Raw genomic sequence first — 17664 nt, 5'->3', positions numbered from 1 at the left:
TAAAATGGGAAGCAGCGCTGCCTCCAAAAGGAACAGAAATGTTTGTTCTTCACTGACACCTATTGACTGCAGTGTTTTAACTGCAAAGCTCTGCACAAGAATTAGGCATTGATTTTCACAGGATGCTGCAGGGCTCAAAAGCTGAAGCAGACTCTGAGCGGAATCAGACACAGGTCTGAATCTGGGACAGTCCTGGTACACGGACTGCTTAAGAGGTCCTTTGTTTCTGACTGCCAGGATCCGCAAGGACGTGCCTGGGAATGATCAGTCTGCACCACTGAGAATCTACTAGCAGTCACAGTAGAGACAGGATGATGAGATAGATGATGGCATTCACATGTAAGCAAATATTAACGCTTAGGAGTAATAAAAGCAGATTTTCCTTTTCTGCCTGTAAGGCCTTGTACTAAAACAAAAGATAACTGGGGTCTGTTGTTCGCTATCATTTGTGACCTCAGTAACTACTTAGACACAATCCAACAGCCAGGTAGGTATCACTGTGCTGCTCAAACTGCAGTTGGTTGCCTAGCTACTTAGGAGGGATGAGGAATTAATCAGTCTACAGCATTGCCTAGTGGCTAAATTAAGGATTTACCTACATTACAATAAAAAACATTTTAAAAAAATGCACACCAGGACTTCATAGACAGGTGAATGAAGTGCAATATAAAGCTAGCTTAAATATCTCTGTGCTATCCAAGTTCAGATGCCAATGACAGCAGCTTAATTGAAGCACCCCAGACTTGAGTTCCCTGCTTCTCGGCAGAGGCATCAGTAAACCGCAGCACAGATCCACTGCAAGGAACAAATCCAGTTAGCTTGTTGTTCTCTAACATTGCCATGTACTGCCTGCAACTTTATCACAAAACCCACTGAAATCTCATGGCTTTTATTATAAAAAGACAGTGCATGTGATTTAACGAACAAACAAGAAAGCTAGGAAGCCTCGCTCTTATGAGCTGCAAGGTGCTCAATGACGTGACAGTAAAAACCTGGCAGAGTATTAAGCATTCAAAAGCAAGGAGTAAAAAGCAGCATGGCTTGCAGACAGCCCATAGGTTGTTGTGGGTTTTTTTTTGTTACAGTGAAAGTGCACAAAGACACAAGGATGTTGATATACTGTTGTGGCGAGTCAGGACTAGGGCTTGTTTGGAAGCCATTGGAACTACTTCCTGAAACACCCGTTCATACTCATCTCAGGAAATCATTAAGTTTATTAAGTCAAATGAATCTATGTGTTTTATATTCATCAAATCAGATTACTTCATCCCATCCTCAAGATTTTTAGACTAGGCTTCACCTAATCAATCACAACACATCGGTTGGGCATCACCGATCAGAAGGATCCACTGGTGACACATCCCCCTTGAACTTAAGACTCTATTGCTGTGGACAAGATGTAACCAGGAGAAAAAGATGGGAGAATAAAAGTAGTCAAACACTTAAGTGGGCTGTACAGGCAATAAAAAGTTGTACAACTACAGCCTTAGTTAAAAGTTACATCTGCGGAGAGACTACCTCCACACTTTAATACAAGAGTGGCCATACTAGCTCAGAAATATGTCAGTTTAGGCCAGAAATTGTCAGCAAGATTATGTGAACAAACAGGACAAGCACACTGTATTTTCCTGAATATTAACCCAACCTCCAATTACATTCCATTCAAGAACTTCCTAAGCATTTTTCCGTTAGCATCTATGACTGATGTATGCCGATTCAGCTGATGTCATCGTACTTTTACACAGTTGTGTGCACTTTTCCCCACAGTATAGATACCTTTATACATGGCATTAGGATTGTTTTTCTATTGAGAACATCTAATTATATATATATTTATCTATCTATTCAGTTTCATCAGCCCTGCTCTATATTAACCTGAATAATTTGGTATCATTGCCTTTGCACTGCTCATTGCTCATTCCCTTTACAACATTTTTTTATAAACAATTTAAAAATCCTTCCACCTGCAAAAAGAAAATAATGGCAACCCTTTTAAGCGAAGTGGTCTGTAATGCTGCACAGGCGTGGGAGACAGCTGTAGCGTGTGACTGCTCCAAATGTTTCTCTTTCCTCCAGTGGGCAAGTTTTTTTTAAACTAGGGCCACGTATGTAAACGTATCTAGGCTCAGAAACGTGGATAGACAAACCGGTCTGAGAACAAGAGAGAGAAACAAACCTACCATCCAAGGATTTTTCAGACAAGTGCATTAATGACAAGTTTTTCTAAACCATTTATGCAACAAGTTCATGCATAATAGAGTATTTTTCTTCAACTGGACATACCTTGTTATTGCTCTTATAATGCTGACATTTAGGATAATTAAGTCCTGCTGGGTGTAATTAGACTCATTCGGAATTATTTCTGGAAACAGGAGATAGTGTGCTAAGAGAATACTAACAGAAAACATAACTTTATGAAAACCTTTCCCACACGGGCTCCGGAAAAGCTAGTTAGCTAATGTGTGCTCAAGGTTTAAAAATATTAAGAACTTGAAATCACAACGTATTACAAAATCTGACCTCAGAAGGCTGAGTTTTATATGATTCATACTGATTTGAAATGAACTAAGGTCACTGGAGAGAAACATATATTGAATAGGACAAATATCAGGATAAAAATAAATTGAGCCAGAGGTAGGTGAAGGGTTAACCCCTAGCCCTTGTCCCAAAGTTAGCAAATGTAAGGACAATACGTTACCATCTCCTTCCCTCTCCTCAGCTCTCCTGGCAAAAGCCACCAAACAGCCAAAACCAGCAGAGATCAAGGCCTAACCAAAATGGGAATTCTCTTCAAGAATGGGAATTGTCTCCTGCTGAATAATTCTAAGTATGTTCTGCTCATTTTACAAGACTATCCTTCCATAGAAGCACTTGGCTGGCTTTGACAGCTCAGAAAACTGAGATTAATCCTACTTTTCACAAACACAAGCACAAAGTGTACAGCGTTATGAAATCAGCTATTTGAAAACATGGAACACAGGGAAGTGAAGTTTATTTAAGAGCGTATAACCACACACACAAAACGCTCAAGAATTGCCCCCAAGAGGGCTGAAACATTAGAAGAGTTCTTGATTCAAACAGTAAGCTACAAATAGTATTGCCAGCTCATAGTTCTGTTTTAATTGCACTTACTCATATTTTTGCTTTCTCTAACAAAAGGAATGGGAATCAAGTTCACCTTGAACAGTCACCTTGTTCAAAGCTATCAATTCACAGGAAACTGTTCTTGAAATCCAAGTCAGCAAGATACTTGATGATGACATGGTGAAGTGAACTAAAAACTTGGCTAATTTTATGTGACATATAGTTCATCCAGTTTGGACTTCAGAAACTTTACCACATAGTCTATACAGCTAAAATAATTCATCTACCTATAGCAAAGTCCATAGTTCTGTCCAAACTGTGGCTGTCCTGTTATCAAAGTCCATGGGGTTTATCTGGTGCTGAAACTAAATGAAAGGAAATACTTAATGATACCTTAGAGCTGATGAGTATGGTGAACTATTCACCTGTTAACCTTGCTACTGTAGATAGGTGGTAAAAGAATTTCCGTTTGAAGTTTTGCTTTGTAAAAGGAAGCACAAAGTTAATCAACAGAGGGCAATACGTCAGGTGATATTATACTGGGAGTGTCTATTTAGCAGAGAAACAAAATAATATGACAAGCCATTATCACTCACCTCAGTAGTAACTGCCTGTGTACCACGGGTATTTATTTTTTACCATAACCCAAGGCAGAACTTGACTCGCTGGTAAATACTAGGATTAGAAACTAATGCATATTTTTAGTGTCAGTTCTACAACTTTCTACAGATATCCGAGTTCTTTAAAATCAAGACAGTAAAAATGGTATTGTACATAAATACAAACATACACATACACCAGCTTTAAGTTAACATGCTAAAAATAATCTGAATATTTTATATAAACTCACAGTCAACAACTATGTTTTGGGTTTTTTTAAACAGCATTTTTACTCTTCCATACAATAAACACTAAAGATCTTTTTACTTTCAATCCTTAGTGGTTGTAATAAAGTCTCATAGAAAGAAAGCAAGTTTCTACAAAGGAAAGATCTCAAACTTAAAGGGAAATTTAACTCAAAATTTGGCAAATTGTTTGGGTATGTTAATTTAAGCACTTCAAAAAAACTAATATAAACAGATTCAGTGATAAATGGCACAATTCTAAATGCCATTTATTATTTATGAACTTAAAATTCAACACATGCTTAAGTGCTTTTCTTAACCAATACTAATATTAACTGGTTTTACAGTGACCTGTCTTTTAAAGTGTAGGATGAAGTTTGATGGTTATTTGATACCTGACCTCTCCAGCATATGCTAAAACTCTTCCTTTCTAGGAACAAATTAAGTAAAAAGCAAGCACGCAGCTACATCATACTGACATTTGATAGAGGAATTGTAAACAAAAGGAGTAAAACTGACAAATTTGGTTTTGAAAGTCTGAATTACAAATCCTCAAGTCATGCACAATCACTGATCCCTGAAAACATTCAGTTTATGAAATTAAAACATATCATTCATGTAGGACAGGTATAACGATCAAGAGTAGATTTATAGGATGCTACCTTTCGTAGCATTCCTTCCATTGCACTTAAATGGCTTTTAAAATAATCATTAATATAATCGTGCTTATCAGCATACATTCATGAAAATCAGCATTTAATCAAAGTGGAACCTTTAATTAGAGGGAAACACCTTTTTAACTCTACTGCAATGTAAACTCGAAAGATAAGCCATCCTTTGGGATACAGACTTACTGAGAGAGGAAGGGGAAAAGAAGAAAAGCAGGATTGACCAGCTGTGTTACTCTTTTATCCTTAGTTCCTTATTTCCTCTCCTGCTGTTCTCATTTCCTCCCGTTTCCTTTCCTGCTGAACTCAGTTCTTCCATTTGCTTTCTTGCAGAGTTCACTTTTTCTAACAACAGAAATATGTGTTCTGCAAACTCCCGGACAGCTCCACAGCCACCACTGCTTTTGCAAATATAACCAGCAGCCTTCTGAGCAACTGCACAAGCATCAGCAGGCACACCACTCATGCCAGCTTTCTTCAGGCATTCCACATCAGACTCTTCATTTCCTATTGAGAAAGATGACAGACAAGGCAAAAATGCGTCACAGAGGGGGCGAAAACCGAGCAAATTATTTTCCTGCGTACATACAAATCTGTCTTAAAATTTGTATTCTTCCCACAATTTTCATCTCAGCAGCACTTTGCACATGTGAATCAGTTCTTAGAAAAATCTTAGTGATGCATGTAAACACTAATCACACTACACAATCTTCAGCAAGAGAATGGTACTTTTAAGAGTAGTAAAATTATTTGAGCAACTGAATAAGCATTTGCAGGACTATACACTTAAGCTGTCACTGAAATATAGTTTTGTACAGAATCACATGGCTTTCAGTTTTAATTCTGCCCACTTTTTGTTTCCATTTCAGAATGTATATAATATCCATCTGAAATGACCTAGAATCAGTTCAAAATTGAGCTGTAACTGTATGCTTGTGTAATATCAAAAGCTTTCCTAAATCTCATTATAAAGACAGCTAAGAAGTCCCTTACCAAATTAGACACTGATTCATCTATGCCTGTAATATTGAGACTGTACCCCAACAAGCCTTAAAATACGTACCTGCCTTCCGTGACTGCTTTGTCATTTGCATGTCAATCGCATTAAGTTTATTGCATTAACAAACAGCAAAGTGTTCTGAAGCTGAATGGCACTATGAAGTTTGCATTTGTGTATGCTATATGAAATTGTACTACCAAAAAAAAAAAAAAAGAACTGACCTAAGTAAGCGACTTCTTTCCAGCTCAAACTCATGTCTTTTTGCCAGTCCTCCAGGACCTGTAATTTATTTGTTGCACTAACTTTAGCTACACATCCCAACCGCATGGCTGACAGCGTTTTTGAACAGTCTCTTTCAGAGATGAGTCGAACCTATTAAAATAAATTCAAGTTAAATTCTACATACAAAAAAAGATGCGTAAGTTGATTTATTAAAAAACAGAAGAAGTTTTGCTCATAGAAGCGCTCTCAGATAGCAGAAAAGCATTGAATAATTGGTTTCTTCAATTAAAACTCAGAGTAGAAGTGATTAGCATCCAAAACCATATTACAGTCTTCAAGATGCTTTGGGAAAGTGGAACACCATTCTGTAGGCTTTCCTGAGGTTCAAAAAAAGAAATTAACATTTGTCTTTTCAAAATGCAACACGTACCAAATAAAGTACTGAACACCAAAGTACAGTGGCACGCTGACTATCTAGTGCAATATCATCTAATTAAGCCACAGTAGGGAATAAGAGAATTCCCAAGGAAGATTTCTGTAGTATTTGTAGAAGTAGAATATTATGAAGTATTTTCTGTGACTCCACCTAATAATTTTATTTACAGTAGGGCTTCAGAGCATCAACAGAATACTAAACAGGCTGAAAGAGCACAGCACATTAATCTCCAAAATTTCATTCCAAATTCAAGATTTCAGAAATTATGTACAAGGTAGGCTAAAAACAGATTATTGCAGCAGGATTTTTAAACATCTCAGACACAACCCCTTCAAGTTTTCTGTCCAAGCTGATCTTCCCTAACTGCTTTTAAATACTAACAAATACTTTGCACTGATTTTAAGTACAGAATGAACAGGAGTGGTGCACAAAGCAAGACTATATCAGCAACATACACTAGAAATATACAAAGTGCAGCAGAAAGACCAGGAGGTTTTTAATGAAAGGTTCCGAGTCACAGCAAGTATGGAAATGGGCTCCCACAGGCAACAAAAATGATTACAAGGTTCCTTCCCCTTTTGCCTCACAGAAAATGAAGCTGAGGGAGTTTTGAAGAATGATCTACTCTATTTCACTGCCCCAAGGCAGCAACAGCTGCTAAGTATGTTGTGAACGTCTCATCTAACCTGTTATAAAAGACTTCCTACAATAGAGACTCCACAAATTCATCTGGAGAAGACTACTTGGGGTATAGATGCCTTTGCCTTATCCATGCCTACCTCTCTCTGCAACAGGACTGAGTTAAGGCACTTTGAAGGCAGTTTAAATCTGCACTTAGTTTTTACCCCCCAAAATTCTTCTAGCTATATCAAAGGCAGCAGCACAGACGGAAAATAGCCAGGAGGCTAATTTTACATAAATGCAAGCAAATATTCAGATCAGCAGAACTTATTAGCAGTAATAACAATCAATAATAATAGTAGCCATGTTACAATCTGTGTTGTTTCAGTTTCATTTACACTGAATTCTTACAACTTCAAAGCACATGAGCTACTGTTAAACACACGCACAAAGTGTTTGGGAGGGTTTACTTCCCCAATTTGCAACAATCACGGGTGATCTAGGATGAACTAAGTAATTTACCTGGGTGTTTCTTTGTCTTCTATAGACAAGAGGTAACAACATATCCCTGTTTGGTAAAGCTGACTTCTAATTAATGAGTGTCTCGACTACACAGAACACTATGATTGGTGCTAGCAAAACACCACAGATTTTTTTCCCCCCCCACATTTTTCCAGGACAAAAAGAAAAAAGATGCTATAGCTACTACGAATTAGACTGAGGACTTTCTCAAAACACTTACTTTCCTCCAAGCAATCTGAGAATTTGTCCCAACCCCAAACCAATGTATTATGCTGCTTGATCACATGTACTCTGAAGAAACTTCAACTTCTATACTGCAGCATTTTAGAATCTTTTAATGTTCAGGTTACATCAGAAATGAAACCTCACACTTCAGAACAACACTTACCTGGATTCCTCTTTTCTTTAATAGATCGATACCAACAATATCTCTATAATCGTAGGAGACCATTTCCTTCTGGTCTTCTGTCACGTAAATGCGACCATTTGTCAGGCATCCATCAATACTGCAAACCAATAGCTTCACCTCTTTTAATGGCTCTTTGCCAAAATATCCAAAGCTAGACAAAGAAGTTATCTTTTTAGGATGGAAGTTTTTGCACACTCCAAAACCAAATATTTTAAATACAATTGCGACCTTCAGACAGAAAAATCAGCTTTGAACTTCTTTTTTTTCTCATGTCTTTTATCATCATCTTCACTCTCCAACTATATTCTCCCTCTTCAAAGAAAAAGAAAAAAATGATCCAAAAGACAGCTCAGTCATGCTCTCCATTTAAAAATTAGGATGAGATTTATTTCCTTAGCATAAGAGTTTATTTTTCTGTAGCATTCACTTTTTACTTAGCAAAACCAAAATGGAGTAAAGAATGAAAAAGGAACAGAAAAATGTATTGCATTTCCACCCATTATTTCCTTAGAGAGGTGCAGAGTAGCTGCAAAGAAAAGGCAGCTGGCAAGATGGAATCAGCTCATGCCTTCTACATGAACGCTCTCAGCCATGTGTGTGCATCAGCAAACGTGGTACAGACCCTGGAAGCCTAGGACAATTAAGCTGGAAAAGCCAGGGTGATGCTAACACATTGCTATGGTATAGTGAGGCTTACACTTTTCCCCAAGCTGAAGGTGGTTAAAAAAAACAAACCAAAAACAGCCACCTAAGCACAACACAAACAAACAAACAAAACAACAAAAATCAAACCATATAGCAAAGGTAATTCATATGATTTCAACAGTGACAGGAAAAAATGATGGGTGGAAATAAAGTTTTCAAATTATCTTTGATCTTAATTACTTCCATTACACACATTATGAATTCATATGACCATATTTTGAAACAATGAGTGATAAAGAAATAAAGAAATAACAAGTGCTCTTACCTCAATACTCTCTGCTCCGCAATAGGCCAATCAATGTCTATATCGATATCCACACTGTGCTCTGCACGCATTTCATAGTAGGCCATTTTACCACCCTAAAAAAACATAGAACCCATTAAAATTTTCTGCTTGGGTTCATAAAAATACAAAAACTATACGATTTGGTACCATGTAATGAAAGCTAAGTAGCTGGTTACACAGTGGTCACAGTAGCTTAAATGTAAGTGAACTATCAATAACAATGTTTTGTCAGTGACAGATCCAAGCATTTGAAACAACTTTCTATAGGGAATGGTTAATAAGTATTTTCATTTTAGAACTACAGGAAGTGTGCAAGTAAGTTGTTATGCATCATAGTCATCACATCACACTGATTTCGGTAGGTCTTTTAAAGTAAAATAGCAACACCTTTAGCATTTACTGAGTAAGAGTATGCTTATTTTTTGTTTGCTATCTACACAAGACTTAATTTCAATTGGAAAAATATCTGCCATACCCCAATGTAATTAAAAAAAATAAACTACAAGCCCTGATCCTCAGAGGGCCCAGCCTTCATAGTATGTAGAATTTCGCACAACTGTGGTATCCAGATCAATGCTTGCAAGTCTACCCAGCACTAGCTGGCACTGCACGGTTCTGTGCAAACTACAGACTTAAAGCTAGCGTCTCTGCATTAGTGAGGTATCTGGGAAAGAGAGAAATTAGAACCTGGTATTCCGGATGTACCTAGTAAGGCATTCCTGTTAGAAATATGGAAATATCTATATCAGGCTTTTTTTTCAGTTCTGTTGACAAATATTGGAAATTATCTGTAAGATGGAGAACTTATCTTGCATGAGAAAACTAAGAGACTATACTTCTAGAAAAACAAAATGAAAACTGAAGTAAATACGTTTGTTCTGCATTCTACACTGGGATGTAAACACCAGGAAAGGGAAAGAGACTGTTTAAGTTACAATACAAAATTGGCATAAGACTAAACTGGCCAAGAGTACAAATTTATAGATTATATGATAAGCCTATGACACTGCAGGAAGGTCAGTTTCACAACCTTAGTAACACTAAAATGAGTTGTAAGATATGCACTTACAACTTGGCGAACTGATGTGAAACTCGTATTGTTCTAGGCTTATAGCTATATACTGCTCAATATTATTTGTATATATCTGTTTGCTCTGGAGGACGCTGTTACTGGAACTGCCCTAGCTACAGCTAGCCCTGTGAAGGTACACATAATAAGCAAACTGTCCTGAGGTGAAAATGCCATTACTACATACTGACTGCATCAGAAATAGAAATACATTATTGAATTCAGAACCCTCTATAACAAGAATAAAAGACTTAGTATTCTAAAGAAGATGAAAAACAGAAGCACTAACCTGCAAGTAGCCTTTCTCAATCAAATGTCTCTTGGCAAAATAAAATGAGCCATTTTCATACAGCTCCCCAGGCCAATCTTGCCTCCGGTACCGTTTCGCTGGATTCAGATTTTGGGGTTCTGTCATTTTGTTTTCTGTTAACAGAGAAAAATGACAAAATAAGTTTTCCAGAATCCCTGTTCAGAGTCACTTAACTTTCCTTAAATAGCTTTCTGTTGAAAAATTAAGGACACAATTCAGTCACCAACTTCTTTTGTTATTGCCTCACATTGCTTCGCTTTATTAAAAAAAAAAAAAAATCACTGAATTGCTCTTTCTTGGAATTGTGGACAACAAACTAGAAGACTGCCCTGCATTTCCAGCAGAGGAAAATAAAATTTTTCATTCCAACTTAAAAAAAACCAAACAAACCGAAAAAACCAACAAACACGAAACCTGACAGGTCATCAGCTCTAAATCTGGTTACCCTGGAGCATGGGGGACATTCTTCTGGACTGTCCTTGCCAATGTGAAAGAAATAATATACTCTTTCCATACTCAATCTCCTAGAGCACAATAGGAAAGTGGTTTAACTAGCAATGAGGGTGAACAAAAACCCGTTCAGCTACCTACACCTAAAACCAGGAATGCCCTGAATGAACTCCAAGAGCTAAGAGGACCAACCTCTGAAATCTAGAGGGTGAAGAAAAGAGCAGATAAGAAGAAATTTTGCCTGTGAAAACATATTGCCACTTCCCCAATATACTTCCTATTTAAGGATATACATTACATTAACTTTTCATAAGTGGTTTAAACAGTGTCCACAAATAAACAAGCAGGTGTCTTTGAACAAACATGATCCTATAAGTTCCCATATTGTTATCAATGCCAGAAGTGCACACAGCAGAAGCTGAACCAGAGACTTCTGTCCTTGTACCACTCAAATTCACATGCACAAAGAAGCTAAAATTCACCAGGTCTCACGATCTAGTAACCATTAAAAAGCTAGAGGGCATTCTCAGACACCCAAAACATCTTGAAGCTTTAGTACATATACACAACTTGTATTTCATAAATACACTAGAGCTTTGTGCTCAATGAACTAAACATTTCCAGTCAGAGAGAAGCACCTTTCTCTTTCAGGGTGCATCAATATTAAACCTTAATGTAGAAGGAACAGAAATACAAAGAAAAAGATATAAAATTCTTTTAACATAATCAGTAATGAAAAGCCGTCTGGAAAAAACAAAAAAAAAAAGAGTACCATACTATACTGTATAATGCTCCTGTGAATCGTCGTCACCTGAACCACCACACTCTGGAAAGGCCATCTGCTTTAACCCTTAAGCTGCTAATGCCTGCACAATGTGTTCCTTGTTGTCCTTGCATATACTCATTGCAACTGAATGATTATCTCCCACCACATTAGAAGACTTTACATGTCATTTCATACTAAAGAATTATTTGCTCTTTTAGGTAGGTCTTGAGGTTTTTTTTTTATTTTAATTATCTACCTATGGAGACTAGGTGGCACACAATCACTTCAGAAAGCCACATGGTACAGCAAAATGAGATTTACTCTTTCACAGATGTTCACTCCAGCATCCTGAGATGTAAAGTGGACTTCCACTTGGTTGCAATCCACAGAACCCTAAAACGCCATCCACTACTTCAACATTTCTCTTACACCTTATGAGGAAACTGTGTCACATTGTTCCTCCTCTTATAAGGAAGAATGAAAATGTTCAAGTTATCTGTTTATTCCAAACAAAGGCCTAACTTTTATTCCAATTTATCTCTAATATCAAGCTTCATTTATTTCATGTGCTTTTACAGCACAATGCTTTGTAAACTCATAAAATGCTTCAGATGAATTTTTTTCACGTCAACAGAATAATTGCAATGGCTGAGTAACACGTTCGTTTTCTAAAACTAAAGATAAACTATGTGGCAGTACCTGCACTAAGCATTTTGAGAAAAAGAGGCAAACATTTCTGTTTTAATCACAGAAACAAACCCAACACAGATATTGTGTGGAATAGTTCTCTGTACAAGGACAAAGGTACTTTACAGCTACAACAAGGTACAATTTTATTTGTAAGTAAAGAGTTCAACCTTTAGTCACCTTGGCAACTGTAGCCTAGAGGCATATTTTCTTGAGGAAAACCAGTCATGTTCTTCTGTATGAGCTAACTAACATGAGTTCAGCCCTCATGACTCAAAGGAGTTTGCAATTTGACATAAGACAACAGTCAAATTAGCAGGCTGAAACAAACCCTAAGTCTCCAGGCTAAAAGCTTGCCAACTCATCTTCACTAAGACTTTACCTCACATTATTTGTCATTTGTTAGCTACTGCATAGTAAGAACACTTTCCTAGCTAAGACAGGACCTCAGCGTCATGTCTACATATACATGAATACCTGCCAAGCAGAAGTTAACATGTAAAGCTTTTGGGAGCTATATTTTGAGCCTAAACAATATAATAGCATTTTAATTTTCAATACCTTACCACTTCTACAAAACTATTACAGGAAGGCTGAGCAATGATCAGAAATATCAAAACAGCCCTACTTAAAAGGAATTTCTTAGCCATCTCATACTTCTGCAAGGACTCAGCCCCTGCTGATATCACATGCCAAGATAAACAGCACGGGTATGAAAATAAACCATTTGAAAAAGAAATTTGATTAAGTATAACTGTAACCAGAAACAGCTAAATATTACCTCCTTTTTTTACCTCGCTCCATCTAAATTGATGCCGTCTCACAACAGAGAAGACAGAATCAAACCCCTCCTTCTGGATGAGGTCTGCCACTTTTATAAGATCACTGGGATGTAAACAGGGAGACGTTGCTTGTATGTTTCCTACAATATCAACCTCTAAAGAAAAACAAACAAACATTTACCAAACAATTAATATTTTTAATACATACAACTGCAAAGTGTGGTATAAGTAGAGGCCACAAAAAAAAGGAGAATCTTTCTAGCTTTTATTTATTAAATGCTTTACTTAATTTTCTAAATAAGAAGTGGCTTTACTTATTTTTCTACATAATAAGTGCATCATCCCCCTGGGGCTACAACATAAAAGCTCAGCATATTTCATTACCATGGTGATGATTAAGAAACTCTCTGATAGCTTCTAGAGAAGTTGAGGAGTCTTGAGATACTTCGGGGCTTCTGCGATGAACTTGAGCACCAAACTGCTTTGCAACCTTCTCAATTTCATCATGGTCTGTAGAAACCCATATACTGTTGGCAGACAGTGGCAGAAATTAATACAAAGAATGAATCCCAGCATTGTTGACTTGCCTGCCGTTATCTAACCTGAACAACACCCTGGCTTATATATGTATTACACCTTACAATGAAAGGAATTAGTTCTTACATTTGCATTAGTAAAACTATCCATCAGTCCAGTAAGCAACTTTTAACAATAGAGATAAAACACACACATTCACTAGATTGTAAAATCTCAACCCTGGGTTGCACTTAAATTTAATACTGTAGAGTGCTTATCTACCACATATGTAGGAAGCATAAGCAACATAGAATTCGGAAGTATTACCAGAAAAAGCCAGTGTCAGCATGCCACAATTTGTTAGGCATGCTAACAGATCAATGAACTGTGAATGGTTGAATGAGGCATTCAAAATCATTTAAGAGTTCAGAAACAAGGCTGACAGCAAGTAAAACTGCCACACAGTTAGAAGATTAGCTTATTCTGCAAGTGTTTTAAAGTGTGTTAATTAGGCTCCATGCAATCACAGAGAAAGAACTGTTCAAGTTACAACCACATATGTTTTGGCACAGAAAACCTTCAATACTCATAAAGCAAGATTGTGATTGTTCAGGGATAATAAACATTCCAAAAAGGAAGGTCTAAGTCTGAGTATTATGTGATGATAAACACTGGCTGAGCACTGTGAAGCCACTGCTGCCATCATTGTGACAAAAAAGTATGTGAGATACAAGAACAAAAATTATTAAAAATAACCCTTCGCCTCTCAGCAACACTGGCATTCTCAATGCACGGTACACAGCAAAAGGTGCTTTAGTTAAGTTTTTCCATCCAAAGACATCATGGGATCAGAATAAAAATACCTACGACAGCGACAGCAATGTCAAGTCACACCCATGTGAACAAATGCAGAAGAGGTATTTTCTGTAAACTGCTTCCAGCTGTTTGATACACACTCCCCATTCAACTAACAGAGTTTTGTTGTGAAACATGCAGCCTGTCAGCACAAGTGTTTCAAAGGGGACTGACTAGAAAGCCTAGTGCCCTTCCACCTAATGTACCTGTAATGCCTCAAAGTTAGGTTACATGACCTTAACTGTCTTCCCGTTGGGCAAATTCAGATGCCAAATAGAAAATGAGTAGGTAACTCAAACCACCATATCCGCCACAGGTCATTAAGCAACACAGATTCACATGCATTAAATAATTATCAGTAATCTAGGTCAGAAACATTTTTGACTGCTTCTTTATTAAAAATAAAATCAAGTCAGTGATGCTTCCTCTACTTTTCGGATTCAGTAACAAAGGATTTTCCAGAAAAGGTAACAGTTCAGCAGCAATGAGATTCAGAGCTGGAAGTAAGCACCAGCCTTCTGTATGTAGCTGGGCTACATTTCTACTTGACTACATCAAGTCACCACTCAGAACACATAATGCAGTAGGTTTGCACTGGGAACTTGGTACGTAGCATAAATACCTAGGTGCAGGTACATCCTAACCACACACTGGTTTTAATTAAATTTATCAGTACGTGCGTAGAAAATACTCAGTTTTCTTCTGGTGGAAAAAAGAATTTTGTAATGCCCATATTTGTAACATCAACAGCATAGTTTTTTTTCTATCTAGTTCTAACTATTGCTATCAAAGTTTCGTGCACTTTGCCACAAACCGAGCTTCTGTGTCATATGGGTGCACGTGACCATTTCCTTCCACTCAATATTTACAAGACTGCCTCTGATGTGCTGTGTCCAGCTGTGGGCTCCCCAATGCAAGAACTGGAGCAAGCCCAGCAGAGTGCCAGCGTGACGACTGGGGCCTGGGAGCACAAGAATGCCAGGAGAGGCTGACAGAGCCTTCTTGATTCAGTCCTACAAAAAGGCAGCAAGCCGGTGACTTTATGGTTGTCTTCAAGCACCTAGTGGGCAAGTAGAGGGAAAACAGAGACACTTTTCCTGGACAAGTGCAGTAAGAGGACAGAGACACATACTGCAAGAACAGAAGTGCTAATTAGTTATCACAGAACTATTTTTCACCATGAAGACTATCAATTCTTGGAACTGGTGCCTGGAAAGGCTACAGGGTCTCCACAGACCATCTCCATAGGTGCCCAAGCTCAGCTGCACGCAACCCTGAGCAACCCTATAGAGCCCAGCTTCGTGCAGCAGGTGGGACCATACGACAACCAACCAAAGTCACCCTGTGATTTAGTGATTCTCAGGAGATTACCAAGAGCCTGGCCGTTTCATTTAACGCAGCCATCTCGATAAAGTAAAACCATCAATACTTATCAGCAAACATCGTCAACTAGTGCCTCCCGACCACGAATCAGAAGACCTTTCCTTTCAAATTACCGCGTTGTAATACTTTTGATCGCTTCATTCCTTCGCAGCTCGCCCTCGCCCGCAAGGGGCAGCCTGCCTGCCTGCCTGCCCTGCCCTGCACCACGCCCTGCCCTGCCGGATGCCTAACCCGGTGCCACGTTACCGGCACCCCCTCGCCTTCAGCGAGGGCCCCCCACCACACACCTGCCCCATTCACCACCCCGACAGAGCAGCTTTAACGAGGCTAAACACGCCCCAACGGCTACGGCTAGCTCAGCCGGGGCTCCGGCGCCAAGCCGCCGACCCCGCCAGGGAGCAGCCGGCCGGGAAGGGCGGGCTGCCCCGGCGGCCCGCGGCAGGCAGGTACCGCTCCCCGCCCCTCAGCGCCCCCGCCCCGGGTGGGCGAAGGGGTGGGAGACGGCGCATGCGCACCTGTGGAAGACGCCGGCGTCGCCGGCGGCGCGCAGCACCCAGCCGATGAGCGGCACCCCCGCCAGCAGCTTGATGTTCTTCAGCGGGATCCCCTTGCTGCCGCCGCGCGCCAGCACCAGCGCGGCCAGGTGGGCGCGCGGCCCGCCGTCCCCCGCCGGCAACGCGCGAGAGCTGCCCGCCGCGCCCGCCTCCATTCCCCGGTCCCCGGCCCCGCCCACCGCGCCACGCGTCCACCCCCGCGCATGCTGGGAAGCGTAGTCTTCCTGCGGGGCGCTGGCCCTACTGCGCCTGCGCGCTGGGACGGCGTGGGAGGGGGGAAGGCTGGCGGCTTTCTGGCACCGGGGGCCCCTCGGTTTGGGGGATCTGGGGGGGAGACGTCCAGCCTACTGCCTGTGAGGAGAGGCCGCGGAACCCCTCTTTGGCACCGGGTACCCCGCGAAGCCCAGTCCGCGGCGGGGGAGGCGCCCAGCGTCCCCTCAGGTAACGGTTCCGAGGCGGGATGGAGCGTCCCTAGCGCCCTGCGGTAGGAATGCGCCCGGGTGCCTTTAATACTTTATACACGTTAAAAAAAAGGCCGGCCACAGGTGTGGCTGCTTTCCCTGGGCACGGAGGAGGTGGCCGTAAGGCGGTGAGCTCTGGGGCTGGGGAGCCCTCGCCGCTGGGAGCCGAGCGGGCGCCGCAGCCTGTGTCTGGGGAGCTGCACAAGCACCGGGCCGCCGCCATCGGTAGTTTCCCGACCTCCTTCCCTCATAAACCGTCAGCGTTCAGTGGTTCCCTTCCCGCGTGAGGAGTCCCGGCAGAGGGCAGAGTGGCCACACCGGAGCCCTTCTACGTGGGAAGGGACACCGTCCCTCGCTCCGCCCTTCTGTTCTGCGCCTCCTACAAAGTCTATTAAAGCGTAAGAAAAGCCGATGACAGGTTATGCGAACTTACCTGTAAAAACCAGACGGACAAAATGAAGTAATACACTACCCGTATAAGGCTGTACAGGAATTTTATTTTTAATTTCATTTGGAAAATAGTACATGCCGTTGAACAGCATCGTAAAGTCACTCCTGGAAACTCGAGTCTCAGTCCATAATGGAAACCTATCACATGCAGTTTACTGAAGTCGTCCTCAGGTTATTTAAGATGTGCTGCGGAGCAGAAGGACCTCATCTACCACTGCCAAAGGAAAATGCTCCCTGTTATATTCAGTTGTAGGCAGGCATTTCAGAAGAATCATCATTGGGTGTTTTGTTTTTTCCTTCTGAAGTGGACATCTGTTCAAAGAAACCCAGCAGAGCTAGAGAGACAGCTTGCTCTTCTACTGTGCAGGTCAAGGCAGCACCTTGCAGGCCTCTTTTTTTTTTTTTTTTTAGATGAGATTGAAACTAGTAGCTGTAAGCTGCTAAGTACCATCTTTCCTGCAGGCCGCTTTCCATGCACTTAATTTTGAAATATTTTTTTAACTCTAGAGTGTCAAGCCTTTGTCACATATAAGTTCCTTTTAGCACTACACTTCTGTCAGAGGTTGCTGTGCCCACAACAGAC

The 17664-nt window shown here is 40.3% G+C and overlaps 1 protein-coding gene across 1 annotated transcript; it reads right to left on the bottom strand.

The window, feature by feature from the left end:
• Positions 1–2975: 2975 nt before the first annotated feature.
• CMAS (cytidine monophosphate N-acetylneuraminic acid synthetase) lies at positions 2976–16341 on the bottom strand. The gene is made up of 8 exons (XM_075114018.1): positions 16132–16341; positions 13247–13389; positions 12862–13017; positions 10157–10290; positions 8778–8872; positions 7787–7958; positions 5819–5969; positions 2976–5104 (listed from the first exon to the last, which is right to left on the bottom strand). Exons 1-8 carry the CDS (start codon positions 16323–16325, stop codon positions 4830–4832), a joined length of 1320 nt encoding a protein of 439 aa, XP_074970119.1. The 5' UTR covers positions 16326–16341; the 3' UTR covers positions 2976–4829.
• Between the last annotated feature and the right edge of the window lie 1323 nt (positions 16342–17664).

The sequence above is a fragment of the Phalacrocorax aristotelis genome, chromosome 1 (assembly GCF_949628215.1).
Source record: "Phalacrocorax aristotelis chromosome 1, bGulAri2.1, whole genome shotgun sequence".
Lineage (NCBI taxonomy): Eukaryota > Metazoa > Chordata > Aves > Suliformes > Phalacrocoracidae > Phalacrocorax > Phalacrocorax aristotelis.
Note: the sequence above shows the minus strand (reverse complement) of the source record. Positions and strands in the feature narration are given on the sequence as shown.